Source organism: Tiliqua scincoides, chromosome 6 (assembly GCF_035046505.1).
Source record: "Tiliqua scincoides isolate rTilSci1 chromosome 6, rTilSci1.hap2, whole genome shotgun sequence".
In the NCBI taxonomy this organism is placed as follows: domain Eukaryota; kingdom Metazoa; phylum Chordata; class Lepidosauria; order Squamata; family Scincidae; genus Tiliqua; species Tiliqua scincoides.
The window spans coordinates 89,743,464-89,762,290 of NC_089826.1; the positions used below are offsets into that span (position 1 = coordinate 89,743,464).

Below are 18,827 nucleotides of genomic sequence, written 5' to 3' on the forward strand. Positions count from 1 at the left end.
ATGCCCCAAGGAGCACACCAGATAACAAGAGACTTGCAAGGCTTCCTGGGAATTGTAGTTGAGAACATAAGAACAGCCCCACTGGGTCAGGCCAAAGGCCCATCTAGTCCAGCTTCCTGTATCTCACAGCGGCCCACCAAATGCCTCAGGGAGCACACCTGATAACAAGAGACCTGCAAGGCCTTCTGGGAATTGTAGTTAAGAACATAAGAACAGCCCCACTGGGTCAGGCCACAGGCCCATTTAGTCCAGCTTCCTGTATCTCACAGCGGCCCACCAGATGCCCCAAGGAGCACACCAGATAACAAGAGACCTGCAAGGCCTTCTGGGAATTGTAGTTAAGAACATAAGAACAGCCCCACTGGATCAGGCCATAGGCCCATCTAGTCCAGCTTCCTGTATCTCACAGCGGCCCACCAAATGCCCCAGGGAGCACACCAGATAACAAGAGACCTGCAAGGCCTTCTGGGAATTGTAGTTGAGAACATAAGAACAGCCCCACTGGGTCAGGCCACAGGCCCATCTAGTCCAGCTTCCTGTATCTCACAGCAACCCACCAAATGCCCCAGGGAGCACACCAGACAACAAGAAGACCTGCAAGGCTTCCTGGGAATTGTAGCAACTGAATGATACAGGAAGCATCCTTTCCACAGCTAAGTGCTTGAGAGACTGGAGGGCACCAAACTCCAGGCATTCCTAGATGCAGATCTTCCTAGAGTTCAGTCTGGTTTTGAAGTTGCCTGGTTTCCCTGACTGAGGACCTTTGCTGAGAAATAGGCTGTTGATTCTTCTGGACTTCTCAGCAGTTTTCAGGTGCACCGCTGAAAACATGCAGTCATCTTCTGATGACTGACTTTTCCGACAAAGTTGATGACTGGTGACTATTTTAAGCCAGGGTACATCCAAGCATGCACTCTCCCAGCTACTTCCTGAACCTGAGTGAAACCTTGGCCATGAAATCTCTGCTGTGTGCACCATCTGATGTTTGTGTCTGTAACATGGTGCTCTGGGATTATCTAGGTGGTTCATTTTGTGGATTGTTGCTGGAGGTTCTCGTTTTGCTTGTGTCATTATTGCAAGACCTCTGAGAATATTGTGTTTCCCAGACCTCCCACTTTTGTCATGGCTTTTGACTATTTTTGTGGCAGGAACAGAGACAAGCAGTTTCATTTTCCATGAGCCAACCTTGTGCACCCAGAGTTCTCCAGCCACCTCTGTGCAAGGGCCCCCAAAGTCACCTTGTGCCTGATCCCCCAAATGCCAGCTTGTCTACATCACTGAGTTTCAGACACCTCACCCTGACAGTTCTAGTAGTTCAGGAGAAGGCATCCCCTGTAGGGCTGTGCCTAGCTTTGGAAATGGGAAAGGAACAGAATCAAAATAAAAACCCTGCCATGATTATTCATCCAAATAACAAGTGCCCTGCTTTGTCCTCAGTGGAATTCTGCTTGTCTTACAAGACCTGCTGCCTGTTATAAGAAACACGGAACTACCACTGAAAATGGCAGTCATGGGTTGAGTCCGTCCCTGTCCCCCCCCCCCGCAACATGAGCAAAACGTGCCCCGTATCCTGAATGTCACAATGTTCATGCGTGGCCTGGTTTCTGCTCCATCCTGCAGAAGTGCAAAGCACAAGGGTGTCAGGAAGTACAGAGCATAAGAGTGTCAGGACGCGAGTTGAATCTTGCTGAGCATTACAGAAAAGCGAACTCGGCCTGGGACAGCCCTTGTCAGCGCTAGCCCCGTGCTTCTCACAAGCTACTACTCACAAGAAGCTACTTCTCACAAGCAGCTACAAGCAACTGCACAAGCAACTCTCACAAGCAACTATAAGCAGCTACTTCTCACAAGAAACTGACTACTTCTGTAGTCAGAAGTATTTTCATACTCTCCCTCTGAGGGGGCCAAGGGAGCATGCACGGCCCCCCCCCTTATCTTTGCAATAGCCTTGTGAGGTGGGTGTGGTGCAAAAAAGGAGGTGCATGTATCTGTGAGATTGATTTTAATGAGGGAAGCATGATGCTTGCAAGCTTAGGTGACCACCCCCCCCCCTGGGATCCCCTCCCCAGGTGCTCTGGCATTGTCTTTTGTGCATTCCAAGAGCCCAGCATTGGCCTGCATTCCTTCCTTCCTTGACAAGCCTTTCAAATGCAGCTATTCCAAAATCATCTCCATTTTCAACCCTGTTTTGCTTCAGGGAACTGCAAACCTGCTCACATTAAACGTGTCATCCTTGTGGGGATGGATTTCCTGGTTTGGCAATTGTTTTGACAATCTTCGCAGCACCTGCCATTCTTTTGTGTCCCTTCCTAGAAGACAGAGCAGGAGGCAGCAGCAGCGGCTCCCCTGTCTTAATCTTCAGCAATACTAAAGAGGGGGGAAGCATTTTAGGAGGGAGGAAGGGATCTTGACCAGTGAAACTGACCAACACGTCTTTCCCCTTCACTCTCTGAGTTCATGCTCTCAATCACAAGCAGGAATCAGGACACTGGTGCAGCGCCAGCTGCAGAGTTACTGGTCCTGAGGATTCAGGATACGGGGACTGAGGATGCAGGGGAGTTCTCTTGGCAGGCAGGCAGGGGCCATCAGTGCTGGTGCCCAGATGCCATCTCAGCTCACCCCAAGTGCTGATTGCCGCTGCAGGCCACGCACGCACCCAGGGGAAATTATTATTATTATTATTATTATTATTATTATTATTATTATTATTATTATTATTACTACTAACTTCATTTGTACACCACCTTTCTCCCTGAAGGGACCTAAAGTGGTTTACAAGCACAGAGGAGAGAGAGTGCTGGGTTCCAGGTCAGAGGGCTGTCCCTTGAAACTCTTGACTTCTCAGGAGGTGGCCTGGAGCACTGGAGGAATGGCCAGACCCAGGGAGGACTCATGGCTCAGTTTGACCCAGGAGCCTGTGGAACAAGCCATCTCTTCCACCAGCTCTGTCCAGGGTCCTGGAGACCACTCTGGTCTCCTGTCCATAGTTCCTGGGCTAGAAGCAGATCTTGCCTGCTTGTCAATGCTTCCCACCCTCAATTTGAAATCTCCTATGGAATCTCCTTCCTCCCAACCCTGTCATGGGCTGACCATGAAAGACATGACAGGTCACAAACTTTTCCTGGGTTATAGGGTGCGCAGGGACCATTATCTCTGAGGAGAGGGAGGGTCATCGCCCCTGGCATCCCACATAGAGAGCGTCACATCAACACTACCGAGCGGTGCCCTCCCAAATGACAGTGAAGAAGGGTGCGGTGGGTCCCTTTTGCAAGTTGCTTATGTAGCGCTCCAGGTGCTTCCAAATTTATAAAGTGGGATTCACATTTATAAATAAAAGTGCAAACAGCCTTCATGCACCTCATCTATGAGTTTCTGTACATAGGCAGGCATGGTGTGGGGCCTGAGCCCAGCATTCTGTCATGTGGAATTGACCTTGGGCTTCTCCAGAATTAGAGGGTGGCCAGCGCAGTGGCAGGATTTGAGTCACATCACAGGGTTTGCAAATGAAAACCCTGCATGGCAAGACATGGCACTGAAATCCACAGACTGGGCTAGCAGATCTTCCTTAACAACATCAAGGAAGCATTTTCATCCTCGAGAGCTTTCAAGTTTCCAGCTAATGCAGAAATCATTTATGGATCTGACCTGACATCACCCAGCACCAGAAAGCACTCAGTCTGCAACTGCCAAGGAATGCAAATGGGCCCAGCCAGGCCGCCTGGACACAGAGAAGGAAATGGAATGGAATCAATTCCAGGGAACTTCACAATGGATGTGGATGAAAAGCCTGAACGCTTTGTGATGGTGACGACAACAACAGCAGCAGCAACAGCAACGACAACACAAAACATTCTTCAGATTGAGGACTCCTCTGCCCAACACTGTACAGGTTGAAGACCGTTGGCACCCTGAACCAACCATCCTGACCCTTTATACAGCCTAGAACTGGTCAGCCTAGAATTGTGACCCTTCTTCCCTCCATAAGGATATTCAGGTCTGGCCTGTTTTTCCCTGGTCTGTGAGCAGTAAAAGGACACAGTTGGAGTTGCCACGATCCGTATTCAGTTGCCGAGAGCAGCATTTCAAGACAACTCGGGAGGCAGAACCGTTTCTGCGATGTCCCAAGTCTGACAAGCTTAACATTATGGAAGTAACACGTGAATTTACCTTCAAGCAATGAGGTGGGACCTGGTGCAGCCCAAGGGAATCTAAGTCCCCTGAGGCCTCAACTGTTGCTGCTACTTTTTTCCTGAAAGCCAGGATGGTGCACTGGCTCTGGAGTGGCTCAAGTCCTCACTCAGCCATGATGCTTCATGGTTGGCCTTGGGTCAGCCATTCTCTCTCACCCCAACCGACCTCACATGGTTGTTGCGAGGACAAAAAGGAGTCATGTACACCATGCTGTGTCATTGGTGAGGGGTGGTATAAAAATGTGGAAAATACATACTTACATACATACATCTAAACTGGACACCATCCCTCCCAGACTCTGCTCAGTCCTGGACACACTCTTTTAAAGGCTCCAGGAAGCCTGAATGTTTGCCCCAGAGCCCTCCTTCCATCTCTTTTCCAACGTCATTCCTTTAGGCATCAGGAATATACAGCCAGTCAGTGTTGACGTGGCACCATGTGAGGGAGGTGGGGCAGTTGCCCTCCCAACAGTGAGACTGATTCTGGGCCTACCCAACTGATCTCTGAGTTACAGCTTCTGGCTGAGCCCAAACTTTGCTGAAACTCCCTTTACTTCACATTGGCTGCTATCATGAAGAAAGGTCCCTTCTTTTTCCTCGCAAGGCATTTACTTGATACAGAGAAACAGAGCAGGAAAGTCTTGCTATCAGTTCATCTTCAGGATAAGAAAGGCTTTGCATGCCACATGTCTGCAGTTTAGGCAGCCGTTGTCAGCGCAAGAGTCCTGCCCAGAGGCAAGGAGGCAACCTGGCTGCAAAAGAGCTTCTCTTCTTGTCCAGAAGTGGAAGAATATTTGACACTTTGGGAACATTTGGGAACCAGAAGTTTGGACTAAGACAAAGCCAGACTTTCTATTGTTTTGCTACTGTTCATTGCTGACTCCTCCACAAGCTGGAATGAAAATACAAGAAAGAAAATGGCCTGAAAGAAGGGCCAGACTTTTGCAAATTACTGAAAAGGACTTGTAATGGGCTGGGTATTAAATCCAACACAAACAACTGTGATGAGAGACTCAGAAAGAAGCTGATTTTCCAGCACTTGCTTTTGGAGTCCAACTTGGATTGTGTTTAATGTTGCTCTGTCTACAGTGTTGCACTCCCAACAGTGGGGAAGGCTTCCGATGACATTCAGACTTTCTGTGGCTGGCACTCAAAGCTTTTCCGCTGCCAGGTTCCTTGTGAAAAGCTGTGAGAGGCACACAAAGGCAGTGGGGGAGACGGAGGGCTCTTCAGCAAGCAAAGCATTTAAGTTACGACTGTGTTGTTCTGTGCCTTTGACACACCAGCTGGTCCTCCTCCCTGACACTGGGCCAGACCAGGCCTGGTGATGAGCATGTCAGGGTTGGTTTTGGTCTATATGACAAGCCCCTGGGAGACCTAGTCTGGACCAAGACTGCAGTAGGGGGCGGAGGACTTTGTCCCACTAGGACTTCCCTGTATCCGCTCTTGATGGATGCAGGTTCCAGCCCTGGAGGGGCCTGGGGCAGGCTTGTTCCACTCCCAGGGAGGCCTCAGATTGGCTTGAGGGGGAGGGGGTTCCAGCACCCTTGTCCTCCTCCCGAGCAGAGCTGCCAAACCTGGCTTAGGAGCTGCTCACCTCACAGCTCCTGCTTCACACTGCCTGCCTCTCATCCCTGCTTCCCTGTTTTAGGGAGCAAGCCCTTTTCTTCCTCCAGGTGGAGCAGAAAAGGCTTTTCCTGTTCCTGGCTTGTTTCCTTCAGTGTTACCTGTTTGCCTCACTAACCGCCCCTGCCTGGTTGGGGTGAACCAACCTTCTCTGCCCCCTTCAAGGGCAGGGAAGCCTCCCCACCCTGGGCATTGGGTGCCTGCTCCAGGATAAGTTGGGGATCAGGGCATCTGGGGGGCCCCCGACAACAGATACAGAGTCAAGAACCCCTCAGCTCCCCCACTTTATGCCTAAAACCACTTGAGACCCTTTTACTGATCCAGGGCACTCACTCCTTCAGGCATAAGCCATATGAAGGTTGGTTTTTCCCCCACACACCTGGGGAAACGTAAATGTTAGTTACTCACATAGGCTGAGATTTCTGGAAAAAAGTCTGAATAGGATCTAATTACCTTCCTACCCAAACTAGAGAGAAGAAGCATTAGTGTAGGTGCTCCCAGCCTCTCAGAGGAGGTTCCAAAATGCTCCAACTATTATTAGGAAAGGCTGAGGCAACTGGGACAGCTGGTACTTCTAGCCTGGGAAACAGAGAACATGAAGTTTGCTTCTTCATAAGCCAGATGGATCACACCAGTGGCGTAGCTAAGGGGGTGCTGGAAGTAGCAGTTGCACCGGGCATCAAGCTTTGAGGGGCAACAAGCTGAGCTTGACACTAGTGACCAAGATTGTGAAAATATTGGTATGTATGAGTAATACCATCGTGTTATATATCAATTGAAAGGTAATTTAATCCAGAGTGCAAAGAAACAAACTGCATTGGAATTATCTGTATTCTATCAAACGTTTTGACCAATTAACCAGAACATGAAAACATAACTGCCTTGTGGAACAGAAAGTGGATTTTCTTAACTCCACACTGACCTATGAGACTGATTGTTCTGAGTGCCAATGAGATGTTATTGTAATTCAGCATGGAACCAATAACTTTTTATTTATTTACTTCATTAAATTTGATTTTGTAATGCGGGGGGGGGCACAAAATGTTCTTTGACCCAGCTAGCAGATATATGCCTTAGCTATGCCACTGACTGGGGGGAGGCAGCAAAGAAAGTGGGTGGTGGGCTTCTGGGGGGAGGGGGTGGGTTCCTCCCAGTTTTCACTTTTTAAAAAGCCCAGCTGTGATGTCACTTCTGGTTGTGACATCACTTCCGGGGCAACATTTTGAACTGCACGACTACACGATCATTAGCTACGCCACTGGATCACACCTGAACCATCAGAAGAGCCCTACTGGATCAGGCCAAAGGGGGCCCTCTAGTCCAGCTTCCTGTATCTTAGATGCCTCAGGAAGCCACAAAAGACAAGACCCTGCACCCTGTTGCCTTCCCTTGCAGGGGGCATTCTGTGGTAGCCTGTTTCTAAAACCAGGAAGTATACCCATCATGGCCTGTAACTTGAGATGGACTTTTCCTCCATAACCTGTCCTGTGAAATCTGTCCAATGACATGTTGGCTTGAGAGGGTCCCATCCTTCCCTCCCGACTCTTGTCATGAATTGAAGGAGGAGAGTTGGGCTGGCAGCCTCTTGCCCCAGGCTGGATGCAAGCTCTGTTTACCAGGTACTGTATACACTGAAAGGAAACGAGCCATTTTCATCACTGCGCAGCCCACACCATTAGCCAGTTCATCCGAGCACATTGCCTTCAGGTGATGTAGCTGGGCTTATACTTGCTGAACCTTTGCATGCGGTTCTGGAGTCTCAGCTCTGAGGGTGAAAACTGCCGGCTCAAATCAGTGCTGTTCAAGAAGATACTGATCGGTCTGAGTGATTGCTGTCATGCTGAGCCTGTGGAAAAGTTGCTGATTGGAGTTGCCTGGAGTGCCACACCTGTGGTGAATCTACCACTTCCTGGCTTTTCGGTTTTTGTATTGTGAGGAACTGTATCAGTGCCACCTAAACTCTAAGTTACAATCACTGTGTGGATGACAAATGAGTGCCCACCCAGTGGAGGCAGAAGCTGTCTCTGGTGGGGAGGGGAGGCCAGTACACAATCACCAAACCCTCACACCAAAAGGGCTTCTGGGTAGACATGAACATAAAATGTGCATGGAGAATGTACCTCAAGATCAGTTGCTGGTCCAATCCTACCACAGGGTGGTGTGCAGGATGCAGGGCCACTGACAGTGTCTCCACTGTATAACAAACACTGATAGGTGGCCAGGCCAGCCTGTCATGGGGTTGGGCAAGTGCCTTTACCTTTAAGAGGTTTTAAGCTGGTTGCTAAGTAAAAGAAGATGTGAGGCTGTCCAGGTGTGGCTGATATGTAATTGAGAGTATAAAATTTAGGTGTGGGTTCTCAGACAAGACACAAAAACAGCAGGAGAAAGGGAGTTGGAGCATGCTGGAAGCTGTGGCTGGCCTGGCCTGGCCTGGCCTGGCCTGGCCTGGCCTGTAAAAATGGTAACAGTTAGCTAATCTTTCTTACTTTATCCTGTTACTGTAAAATGCCTAAATTAATGTTTATGGAGCAACTAGAGCTCCCTTAAAGTTTAACTTGTTTCATAATAAAATCCTTCTAACTGAAGATTAAGTGCAATACATTTTATTGACCAAGGGAATGTAGTTTAAAAGAACCTGGGTACTTATGGTATTATAAGCAGACCACATTATCCTTTAGGGCAGGGATGTCCAAAGGTTTTGGCAGGATGGCCACATTATCTCTCTGACACTGTGTCGGGGGCTGGGGAAGAAAATAAATTTACACTTAAAATGTGAATAAATTTACATAAGTTTACATAAATGAATATATTAAAGATGAACTTTTATGAATGAATGAAGGTCTTGCAATAGCTCAAGGTCTATAAAAGGCCTCGCGCAAAGCAAGTCTGGCCTTTCCTTCACTGCCACTGCTGCATCACAGATGTGAAGCAGCAAGCAGTGGAGGGAGACTTTGTCCCACAGCTCACATGAGTGGTCAAACAGTCGCCCTCACACTGAGAGCAGTTGTGTCAGGCCAGTGTGGGCTCCAGGAAGTCTCCAGAGGCTCATTGGAGACTGGGGGCTCCCTGAGGGCCACATTGGGAGTCCTCGAGGGCCACAAGTGGCCCCAGAGCTGGGGTTTGGGCACCTCTACTTTAGGGGTTAGGCGGATTAGGCTGCTGGAGGAGGGTGTGGTTTACATCCTGCCAGGGTTTGGGAATTCCCTGTAATCTCTCTCTGCCCCCGAGGGTGATGGTTGTGACACAGCTGGAAGAGGTGAGAAACAAAAAATGCCACTGACCTTCGCAGCTGCCACATGGTCACCGACGTGGGACTCCTGTGCAGCTCTTTTGCTGGTGTAGCTCTGAGGAGCTGCTGAGGGTGTGCTGGAATCAGGACGGGGGTTTGGACATGGCAGATACTGGCACCACTGCAATTCCATCCCATCCCCTTAATCCACTCTGAACAGTGGATCCTCTGCTGGCAGAACCCCTCTGACAGTCATCTGTGCCCCAAGGTGTGGTTGCAGTGGGGTCCTCATTTCCCTGGCATAGCTGGGGGTCCAGTGGTGCCCCAAGGGTTAGGGTTTGGTCATTGCTCACCTGCAAATTTTTTTCATGTGCCAGGAAGACACCACCCAAAAATATTTGAAGACCATAAATGAGCAATAATCCAAGATGCAGCACAGCCCTCAGATAGTTGACTTGGAAGTCCCACTGAAATCAGTGGAGTTTCTGCTAGGAAACTATTCACAGGATTGCAGCCTATGTTGCTCAGTCCAGCCCCGGAAGGGATCCCAGTTAGTAAGACTTCACACTACTTGAAAGATACAGAATTCAGAATCAGAATGTGGAGAATCAATGGGATACTGCAATCCCAGGCTATAAACTCTACAGGAGGGACAGGGAGGGGCATGTTGGAGGTGGGGTGGCCGTTTATGTTAAGGAAGGGATAGAATCCAGCAGAGTAGAGATTGAAGGTGGGTCTGACTCCACCATAGAATCTCTGGGGGTTAAATTACCAGGCCTGTGGAGCTATGTAATACTGGGGGCGTACTATCGTCCTCCAGTCCAGAAATCTGAAGGGGACCTTGAAATGAGGAAACAGATCAGGGAGGTGACAAGGAGGGACAGGGTTGTAATCATGGGGGATTTCAATTATATAGACTGGGTCAATTTGTGTTCTGGTCACGTAAAGGAGACTGAATTCCTTGATGTGCTAAATGACTGTGCTTTAGAGCAGCTAGTCATGCAGCCCACCAGAGGACACGTAACTCTGGATTTAATATTGTGTGGTACACAGGACCTGGTTAGAGATGTCAGTGTTACGGAACCATTGGGGAGCAGTGATCACGCTGTGATCCGTTTCGATGTGCACGTCGGGGGAAGAATAATGGGTAAATCTCTCACAGAAACCCTTGACTTCTGACGGGCGGACTTCCCTCAAATGAGGAGGCTGGTTAGAAGGAGGTTGAAAGGGAAGGTAGAAAGAGTCCAATCTCTCCGGAGTGCATGGAAGCTGCTCAGATCAACAGTAATAGAGGCCCAGCAGAGGTGTATACCGCAAAGAAAGAAGGGCTCCACTAAATCCAGGAGGGTGTCTGCATGGCTAACAGGCCAAATTAGAGAGGCCGTAAAGGACAAGGAAGCCCTTCCGTAAATGGAAGTCTTGCCCTAATGAAGAGAATAAAAAGGAACAAACTGTGGCAAAAGAAATGTAAGAAATCTGTCTGTGACAGATCAGGAGAGAGATCGTGGGGTGGTGGTGGACAGATCGATGAAAGTGTCGACAAAATGTGCGGCGGCAGTGAAGAAGGCCAATTCTATGCTTGGGATCATTAGGAAGGGTATTGAGAACAAAACGGCTAGTATTATAATGCCGTTGTACAAATCTATGGTAAGGCCACACCTGGAGTATTGTGTCCAGTTCTGGTCGCCACATCTCAAAAAAGACATAGTGGAAATGGAAAAGGTGCAAAAGAGAGCGACTAAGAAGATTACTGGGCTGGGGCACTTTCCTTATGAGGAAAGGCTACGGCGTTTGGGCCTCTTCAGCCTAGAAAAGAGACGCCTGAGGGGGGACATGATTGAGACATACAAAATTATGCAGGGGATGGACAGAGTGGATGGGGAGATGCTCTTTACACTCTCACATAATACCAGAACCAGGGGACATCCACTAAAATTGAGTGTTGGGCGGGTTAGGACAGACAAAAGAAAGTATTTCTTTACTCAGCGTGTGGTCAGTCTGTGGAACTCCTTGCCACAGGATGTGGTGCTGGCGTCTAGCCTAGACGCCTTTAAAAGGGGATTGGACAAGTTTCTGCAGGAAAAATCCATTACGGGGTACAAGCCATGATGTGTATGCACAACCTCCTGATTTTAGAAATGGGTTATGTCAGAATGCCAGATGCAAGGGAGGGCACCAGGATGAGGTCTCTTGTTATCTGGTGTGCTCCCTGGGGCATTTGGTGGGCCGCTGTGAGATACAGGAAGCTGGACTGGATGGGCCTATGGCCTGATCCAGTAGGGCTGTTCTTATGTTCTTAAGGTAATGGCTTTTCCTCCTTCTACCTGCAACAGATTTTTTTTTAAGTTTTTACACTCGCAGTCATTCATGATCAGATGTTCACATTGGTGAACCAAAAGCACAGTTTCCAACCCCATCAGAAGCCTCAGAAAAGCTTCTGTGGGGTCCTAAAGGCTCGCTCCTGGGTCATTTGCCCCATCGTTCTTAATGGGAGGTCCACCACTGGGCATATGATGCTTGAGGTAGCTTTCATTTCTCTGAGTTTGTCCTCTAATTTTATTATGCTATCACTGCATTGGTGCCCATTGATAAAATACTGCAAAAAAGCAGTGCCCACATCCAGATTCTGTTCTTGTGGTGTTTTATGAAAACACAGGAAAATTGCTAATGTGGAAGAAATGCAGAGGAAGAGATTCAAATGAACTGAAGGAACTGAAAACTGGCAAATGGCACAAGCCCTCATTTCAGCATTGATTTCAGAAATTCTTTGTGTTAAACTAGAATTCAGAAGGAGTGGAATGCAAAGCAGGACAGACCTCTGGAGCAACCAAATAATCTGCTCATCCGCAGCTATTCCCCAAATGACAGTTCAACAAAATAGAAGAGGATCATCTTAATAGGTTAACCATGATGTCAACAGGCTTAAATTTCACGGGATTACCAGTCTGATGGTGGTTTTCCTGGCCTAAGGGGATGTTTTAAGGATTTGGGATCCAAAATGGAGAAAAGGTGCTGTTCTCTCAAATGGCATCAGCTGAATTTCTGTTTACTGCAGGCTGACTTCTGCCAGTGCAGGCTGCTGAAGAGCAGCCATCAAGTGTTGGGCAGCAGTGCAAACTGCCGGCCCACTGGTGGGAAGGCTGGAGCCTTCCTGTGCATGCTGATGAAGCTTGGAAGGCCCACTGGAACCGGTGAGCCTGGCACAGGGGGAGGAATGGGGGAGGGCAGGGAGGGGGGGAGGGAGAAGGGGGTCAGGCTTGGGAGGGGGAGTAGGTTTGGCAGCACCAGTGCAACCCCCTAGAACTGGGGTAGGTCCAAACGGACCCAAAGCAGCTGCTGGTGCTTACCCTGGGGCAAGGGGGCAAAAGTTTCCTGACCCCAAGGAGACATCCAGCAGCCAAAACTCCCCTGGGAGAGAGAGCTGCCACTGCTGCATCCCTGAGCAGGGGGCCAGGCAGGACTGGGACACCAGTCAGGGCCATGCCTGCAGGAGAGTCCAGGACTGCACGAGATGCTGTGCAGAAAGGGCTGGCGGCGGCTGCTTGGCCTGAAGTCCCTGAAGGAGTTGGAGGGTTTCACTTGCTGCTTGTTTGAGCACTGCCTGCTCCTGCCGCAGCTCTTGGCTGTGGCTGCACACCCCCAATGCGGCAGGAGCCAGACCAGAGCATCCAGGACAAACCCCAGCCCCCCCCCCCCGACAAAGGCAGGAAGTGGGGAGGGGGGAACTCGCTGAAAAGCCGCCACAGTGTTCTTGCCTGCTCCACTTCAATCCTCCCTGAATGTCAGTGCATGCGGTTTTATGCAAGTGCTGCTCGAGTGTGTGAACCCCCCGCAGGCTGATAAAATGTGTCAAAAATAGTATGAGCATTTAAGCATTCAAGAAAAATCAGTTAAAAATAGCTCCATGGCAACAAACTGAAATGATAGCAGGTTGCAGAGATGTAAGGAACAGAGCAGATTCCCTGGGAAGGGGAAGGGAGGGGAGCCTTTAGAGGGGGACAGTAGAACTTCTGTGTCTTCTAAGTGCCACAACGCACATTTCTCCACCTCCCCTCTGGAGAGCTCCAGGACGTGTCTGTGGGGCAGTTCACCCTCTATTTTCTCTTCAGACCTGCCCTGTAAGGTGGAGAGCAGCTCACTCACAGCCACTCCTTGAGCCTCGTGAACTGAACCGGAATCGGGACAGCTGTCACTCAGGCCCAGGCCTGACCCCTGTCCGCTCTGCCATTGAATGACGAGTCGGGATGCGCAAGAGTCCTGGTCACTGCGGGATTTTTTGTTTGCTCTTCTGTTTTTGCTTCTCTTTAGTTCAGTTGAGGTCACTGGACAAAACTACAAAGGAAGAGCAACGGAGAGAAACGGAAAATGGGAAGAACAGGACGGTGCAGCCAACCGTGGAAATTGAGTCCCACGGTGCAGGTGAGGGCTCGGAGGTGAGTCTCGGGAAGTGATTCCTCTGCAGACCTGCTGGCCGGCTGGTGCTTTTCTGCTGAGGAACCGATTCTTGAGGGAGTGCCTAAACCCGCCATGATTCTCTCTACATCTTCAGGGCTGTGATGGGGGGAGAAGGAGGGTATCCTTGACAGAATGGCCACGAGGCTGGCAAAGAAGCAGGTGAAGCACTTCTGTATGCTGTCTCCATGCTAAGTGTGGCAAGAGGATTTTTATCCGAAGTCTACCCGGCAGCAGCCCATGCGTGCGGATGGGGCCAGGACCAGCCTGCTGAGGAAGGGGCCTGGAGCAGCAAAGTGGGAGGGTGACCAGCAGGCAGGCCCCCAGCCCACCCGTCCCCTGCCCTCTTCAGCCTGCCACTCTGGGTGGGGCTCCCCTCGTCTTCCGACTTGCTGAGAGCAGCGACAGCCCCCACCTAAGCTGCTGGAGGAAGAAGAGTTGGGGGAAGCTACAGTGGCTCCAGAGAATGCCTCTCTGCCCACCCAGTGCTTGCTAAGCCCCAAACCTGCAGAGAGAGGCAAGTGGAAACCCAGTCCCTCCCCTCCGCAGGAGCTGAGTGCACAGGCCCCCTCCTCTGTGCCACTTCCATGCCCAGTCTGTGGGAGTGGGGTCTGCAGGGTTCTCAGCACTAGCAACAGTGGTGGGGCAGAAGAAGCAGACTGTGGGTCACACTTCTAGAAAGGGGAGGGAAGGGGTGCCTCTCACCCCCACCCCTGATAGGCCCTCGCTCCCGACCCGCTCACCGATCCTCCCCACTGCTTCTTTGCTTACTAGTTCACTCTCTTCCACAGCGGGTGGGCACAGGAGGGCAGCCACACTGTGGGGAGAGTTCAGGCAGGCTGTCTCTGCAGGATGCATTGGGATGGCAATCCGGTCACTCTAGAGGTGGGAGAAAAACTAACGTGACCAGGTGCTGACCAGAAATCCAAGAGCGCTCCTCCCTTCCAACAAGACCACCGTCCACAGCAGCCTAGCGATTCACTGCTGCAACCTGGAGCCCTGAACCCGACTGCTCCTGCCGACCCCTTCCTGCCCCTCCCCTCCCCTCCCCTCCCCTCCTGCCTAGGCCTGATCAGAGGGCCTGAGTCTTTGGTTTGATTTCTGTGCACTGCACACATAACCCATAAGAGATGCTCGTTACTCAGGAAACCGCCCTCCACAGAGAACTAGACAGGCAGCTCCCCTCAACCCCACTGGCTGAGTGCTGGTTTCCTGTGTGCTTCCTGTGCTACTGATCATTCTGGCCCAACAGTCCATGAATCCCAGAAAAGACCTGTGTGCAAACACCAGACCTGTGCGCCTGAGGGTCACAGCCACTGCTGTTGTTCATGTCATGACACGATGACCTCCGTCTGGGGTGAAGTTTGGTTCCAGCCCATCCAGAGGTTGCTGAGGGAGGCGAATGCTGGACCCCAAACAGAGCATTTGCAGATCTGAGTGCAAATTCATCGCATTGGGTGGTTTATGACCTCCTGGGCATCCCTGGCTGTCTCTGACTTGGTTACATGGCACGTGCGCCTGCGTGTCCAATGGCTTGGGGCACGGCAATCCCAGCAGGTGGGTTTGCGAGGGGGCTGTTGCTCTGCTGGACCCAAGCAGTCCACCGACACCTGCTTGCTTGGCCGGGCAGTCTTCCTGCCATGGCACTGATTTCAGAGTGAAGAAGGAAGCGAGGAGAACTTGATCATCGCTGCCTGTCTGTTTCCTTGCGTGCACAGGTGGGGAAGCACAAGTGGCTCAAGGTTTCCCCCCAGATGTGTACTTGGGTAAGAGCACTGATGTCCTGTTCAGTTCTGATCATATCCCCAAGTGCAGGTCCCCTCCTCTGACTGCCACTTTCCTTCTCAGTTCCTTCCACATCCAGTACAAACACACTGCCTTTTAATGTTCTCAAGGCCTCAACACCACCTTTCCTGCTGCCCTTAATCCTACTTCTCCCCTTGCCTGTGTATGGACAACCCAGTCCTACCAAATTCCCGGCACGGTGATGCAGCTGCTCCAACCAGGTGAACACTGGATCCCACGTGGGCGTTTCAGGCTGTGAAGACAGGGGAACACTACTTCCCAGCTCTGGGGTAAGCCCTTGGCCACCCTGCTGGGTAAACTCAGGCCTCAGCCAGCTATTTAGTTGGTATAAATAGTGGAACACCTTCTGTGCAGCCGATGCAAGCAAGTGGGCCCAGGTCAGAGGCCAGGAAGGGGGGTGGGATGTTGGCAGCGCTGCTGCCACTGATACTGCCCTTCCCTGCCCCAGTCTGGCTTCTTCCCTGCCCCGCCTCTCATCAGTGAGGGTCCTGCTCTCAGTTCTGTCCTCAGCCCCACCCAGAACAAGAGGTTTGGAAGAGTGCGATTTGGGACTGGAGTCCAGGCAGACTTTCTTCTTGCCTTTCTCAAAACGCTGGAATGCAGACCACTCAGAAAGCAGGTCAGGCACTAACCAGCATGCGCAGTTGCTGCTCCATAACTGTGGAATCAGGTTCCCATAAAGACTACCACTGTATTGTCTTTGATGCCCCTTTTAAGAACACACTATGGTCTCCCCCCCCCCCGCCTGAGCTCCCACTAAGTGATGAAGGACAGGATGACATCCTTCTTTTCGAGGTGCTATTCTGCTGGTTGCTTCATGTCTCCCCTGAAATTGTTCTCTTGCTGGTTCATCTCGCTCTTTATCCTGCTCCCCAGATCCTTTCCGTTCAAACCGCACGGCGTGTTAAGTGTGCAGCTGGGCCCTCTGTTTGGGGATTTTTAAAATTTAAGTGGATCACAGGGGCCTGATCAGGGTTGGACCCACAGTGTGATGCGGCGAGGGACTGCTGTGGTGGCTCCCGTGGCGCCATCGTGTGCCGGGGTGCCAATAAATTGTGCCCCCAAAGCTGCTGCTCACTTCCTTTCGTATCAGCAGACGCTTCCTTCCTGGGACTAGCAGGAGCTGAGAGGGTGAAGTGTTGAGGAGGGTTCAATGCACACACAAGCACACCATGTGCAAGACATGAGCATGTGCACATTCACACATGTGCATATCATCCTCTGACAGTTTTGTGAAAACTTCCGAGACCAGCTCTGGCCTCGTGCCACCTGTCCCTGGATCCACGGATTCCCCCTCCCTTTTCTCAGGCGGGACCCCAACTCTCCTTCCGCAGCCTTCCTTCCAACGCACTGGCAGCCCTGCGTTCCCCTCTCCTAAAGGCAGCTGCTCTGGGAAGTGTTGTGGGAAAGGGGCAGGCAGGAAGGCAGGCCTGGTCCTCTCAGACAGCGGCCAGGGTCTGCACAGGGGACTTGTGCCTCTGCGTTTCTGCCCAGTGCTGACACTTGCTGCAGCCTCTGATAGGAACAGCTGCTCCCTGTGCACTCAGAGCACTTTGCACACCTCGGAGATCCGGCCCCTCTGATGCAGCCAGCCTGGCGCAGGGTAAAGAGGAGCCGCACTGCCCAGCACACTGCTCCGTCTCTGAACCATTCCAGATGGGGGGCCAGGAGAGGCTACAGGTGGGGGCTGCCCCACTCAGGCAAGTCCAGAGGCCCTTCAGTGCTCCAGGACAGAGGGTCGTGGTCAGGACTGAGCCCCGCTGCCCCGTCTCATCACCTCCCAGCCTACTTCATTCGCAGTGCCAGCCTAGGCGGTCTACTCAGACGCCGCTTCGAGGCGATCAGCGGGGCTTACTCCCAGGCAGGACTGCAGCCTCCGAAGGCTCTCCCGCCTGCACGGGCACGGACGGGCAAGCCGCAGAAACCAGAAGCGTCCGCTGGCTGCGCCTGCGGGGATCGGGGCGCCGTCGTGTTTCCCCGGAGAGCCGCTCGCTGCCAGCCGGAGCGGGGCGGGCCTTCCCTGCGACCCCCGCCCGCCCGCCCGCCCGCCCGCGGGGCACTGCGGGGCAACCTCGACGCGGGTCGGCAGGCAGGCAGGCAGGAGGACCGGGCGGGCGGGCGGCGCCGTCCCCCGCGGCCCCTGGCTCCCAGCTCGCTGCCTCGCTGGCTCGCTGGCTGCCGCTGCGGCTATTTATAGCGGCGGCTCCGGCCCCGGCGCTGCGGCGGCGACGCGGGGCTTCCCCGCCTCCCTCGGAGCCCGGGCCAGGCTCGCCCAGCGTCGGAGGAGGCGGCACCGGGGGAGGGCAGGCTCGGCCGCCGCAGCACCGCGGACAGCTCCTGGCACGGGCGCCGCGCTGCCGCCCGAGGTGCGGAGAGCCCCGTCGGGGGCGCTTACCTCGGCGGCGGGGGCGCCGCTGCCGCTGCTGCTGTCGGCGGGGGGGGCGGCGCTCTCCGCCATCTTCCTCCGGAGGAGCAGGCAGCGCGAGGAGTGCTTCGTGCCCATCGGGGCCAGCCAGGGGCGCGGCGGCGGCGGCGGCGGGGCGGGCGGCTTCCTCCGGGCGTCGCCCCACAGCGGGCAGACCCCGCAGAGCGAGAAGGAGCAGTAGATCAGGCGGCTCGTGTCCCTCCGGCTGCCCGCGCACGGGCCCCCGCCGGGCATCCGCGGCGCCCTCGCCCTCCGGCCGGCCGCCTCCTCCTGGCGCGGCGCTCAGGCGGGCGCGGGCCGGCCGGGCATCCCGGGGACTCCCTCGCGCCCGCCGTCCAGCAGCTCTCCGCGCGCGGTCTGCGGGCGGCCCGCTGACCCCTCCCCCGACGGGGCGCCCGGCCGGCCCTGCAGCTCCTGCGGCGCCCGCCGCTCCTGGCCGCGGAGCGCGAGGACACCTGCCTGCTCCGGACCCGGCTGTGCGCGCGCGCCAGTGCGCGTGCCCGCGGCGGGCCGGCCGCCCCTGCCGCGCTCGCGCTCCGTCCGTCCCACCTGTTGCTGCGGGAGGGGCGCCAGCCGATTTCGGGCCGAGGAGGCGGCGCCGCCGCAGGTGTCTCTGGCGGGCGGGGCCGTCGAGGCCTGCGGGCGCCTCTCCGGGCCTCGCGGGCCGGTCCAGTCCCCTCCGGCGGGACGTCGCCGGGGGAAGGCCCCCTCGGCCCTCCGAGCAAGCTCCCCGGCGCGCCCTCCCTCTGAGCGTGTGCAGAGCGCTCTGCCCTCGCTGCTGCCCTGCAGGCTGGCTCCGGCGGCCCGCCGCCGCGCTCTGGGCCCCACGGCCTCTGGCCGCCCACCGCCGGGTGGGCTCCGCGGCCAGGCTCGCTCCGTGTGCCGGGCCTGCGTGGAGCGCGTGGTGTCGCGGGCGTGCGGAGCCTCTCCCGGCCCGGCCCGGCCTCGCAGCCCTCCCGCCCCGCCCGCCGCCCCGTCGCGCCCGGGCCCCTAACCGCAGCCGGGAGGCGCCCGGAGCAGCTCGTCCCGGGGGTCGGTTGGCGCGGGGCTGAACGGGAGCGACGGGGGCCGCCCGAACCCCTCCGGCGCTGGGCTGGGC

At 53.8% G+C, this 18,827-nt stretch overlaps 1 protein-coding gene across 2 annotated transcripts in view; it reads right to left on the reverse strand.

Moving 5' to 3' along the window:
* Positions 1 to 17,806, reverse strand: part of PRMT8 (protein arginine methyltransferase 8) — an 82,545-nt gene extending 64,739 nt beyond the window's left edge. Inside the window, exons 1-2 of one of the 2 annotated variants that reach the window (XM_066631752.1) lie at positions 17,738 to 17,806; positions 14,844 to 14,849 (exon numbers count right to left, since the gene is read on the reverse strand). In XM_066631752.1, the coding sequence (XP_066487849.1) occupies positions 14,844 to 14,849; positions 17,738 to 17,806 (75 nt within the window). Of the gene's footprint in view, positions 1 to 14,843; positions 14,850 to 17,698 lie in introns of both variants that reach the window. The other variant, XM_066631751.1, reaches the window with a different exon arrangement.
* Between the last annotated feature and the right edge of the window lie 1,021 nt (positions 17,807 to 18,827).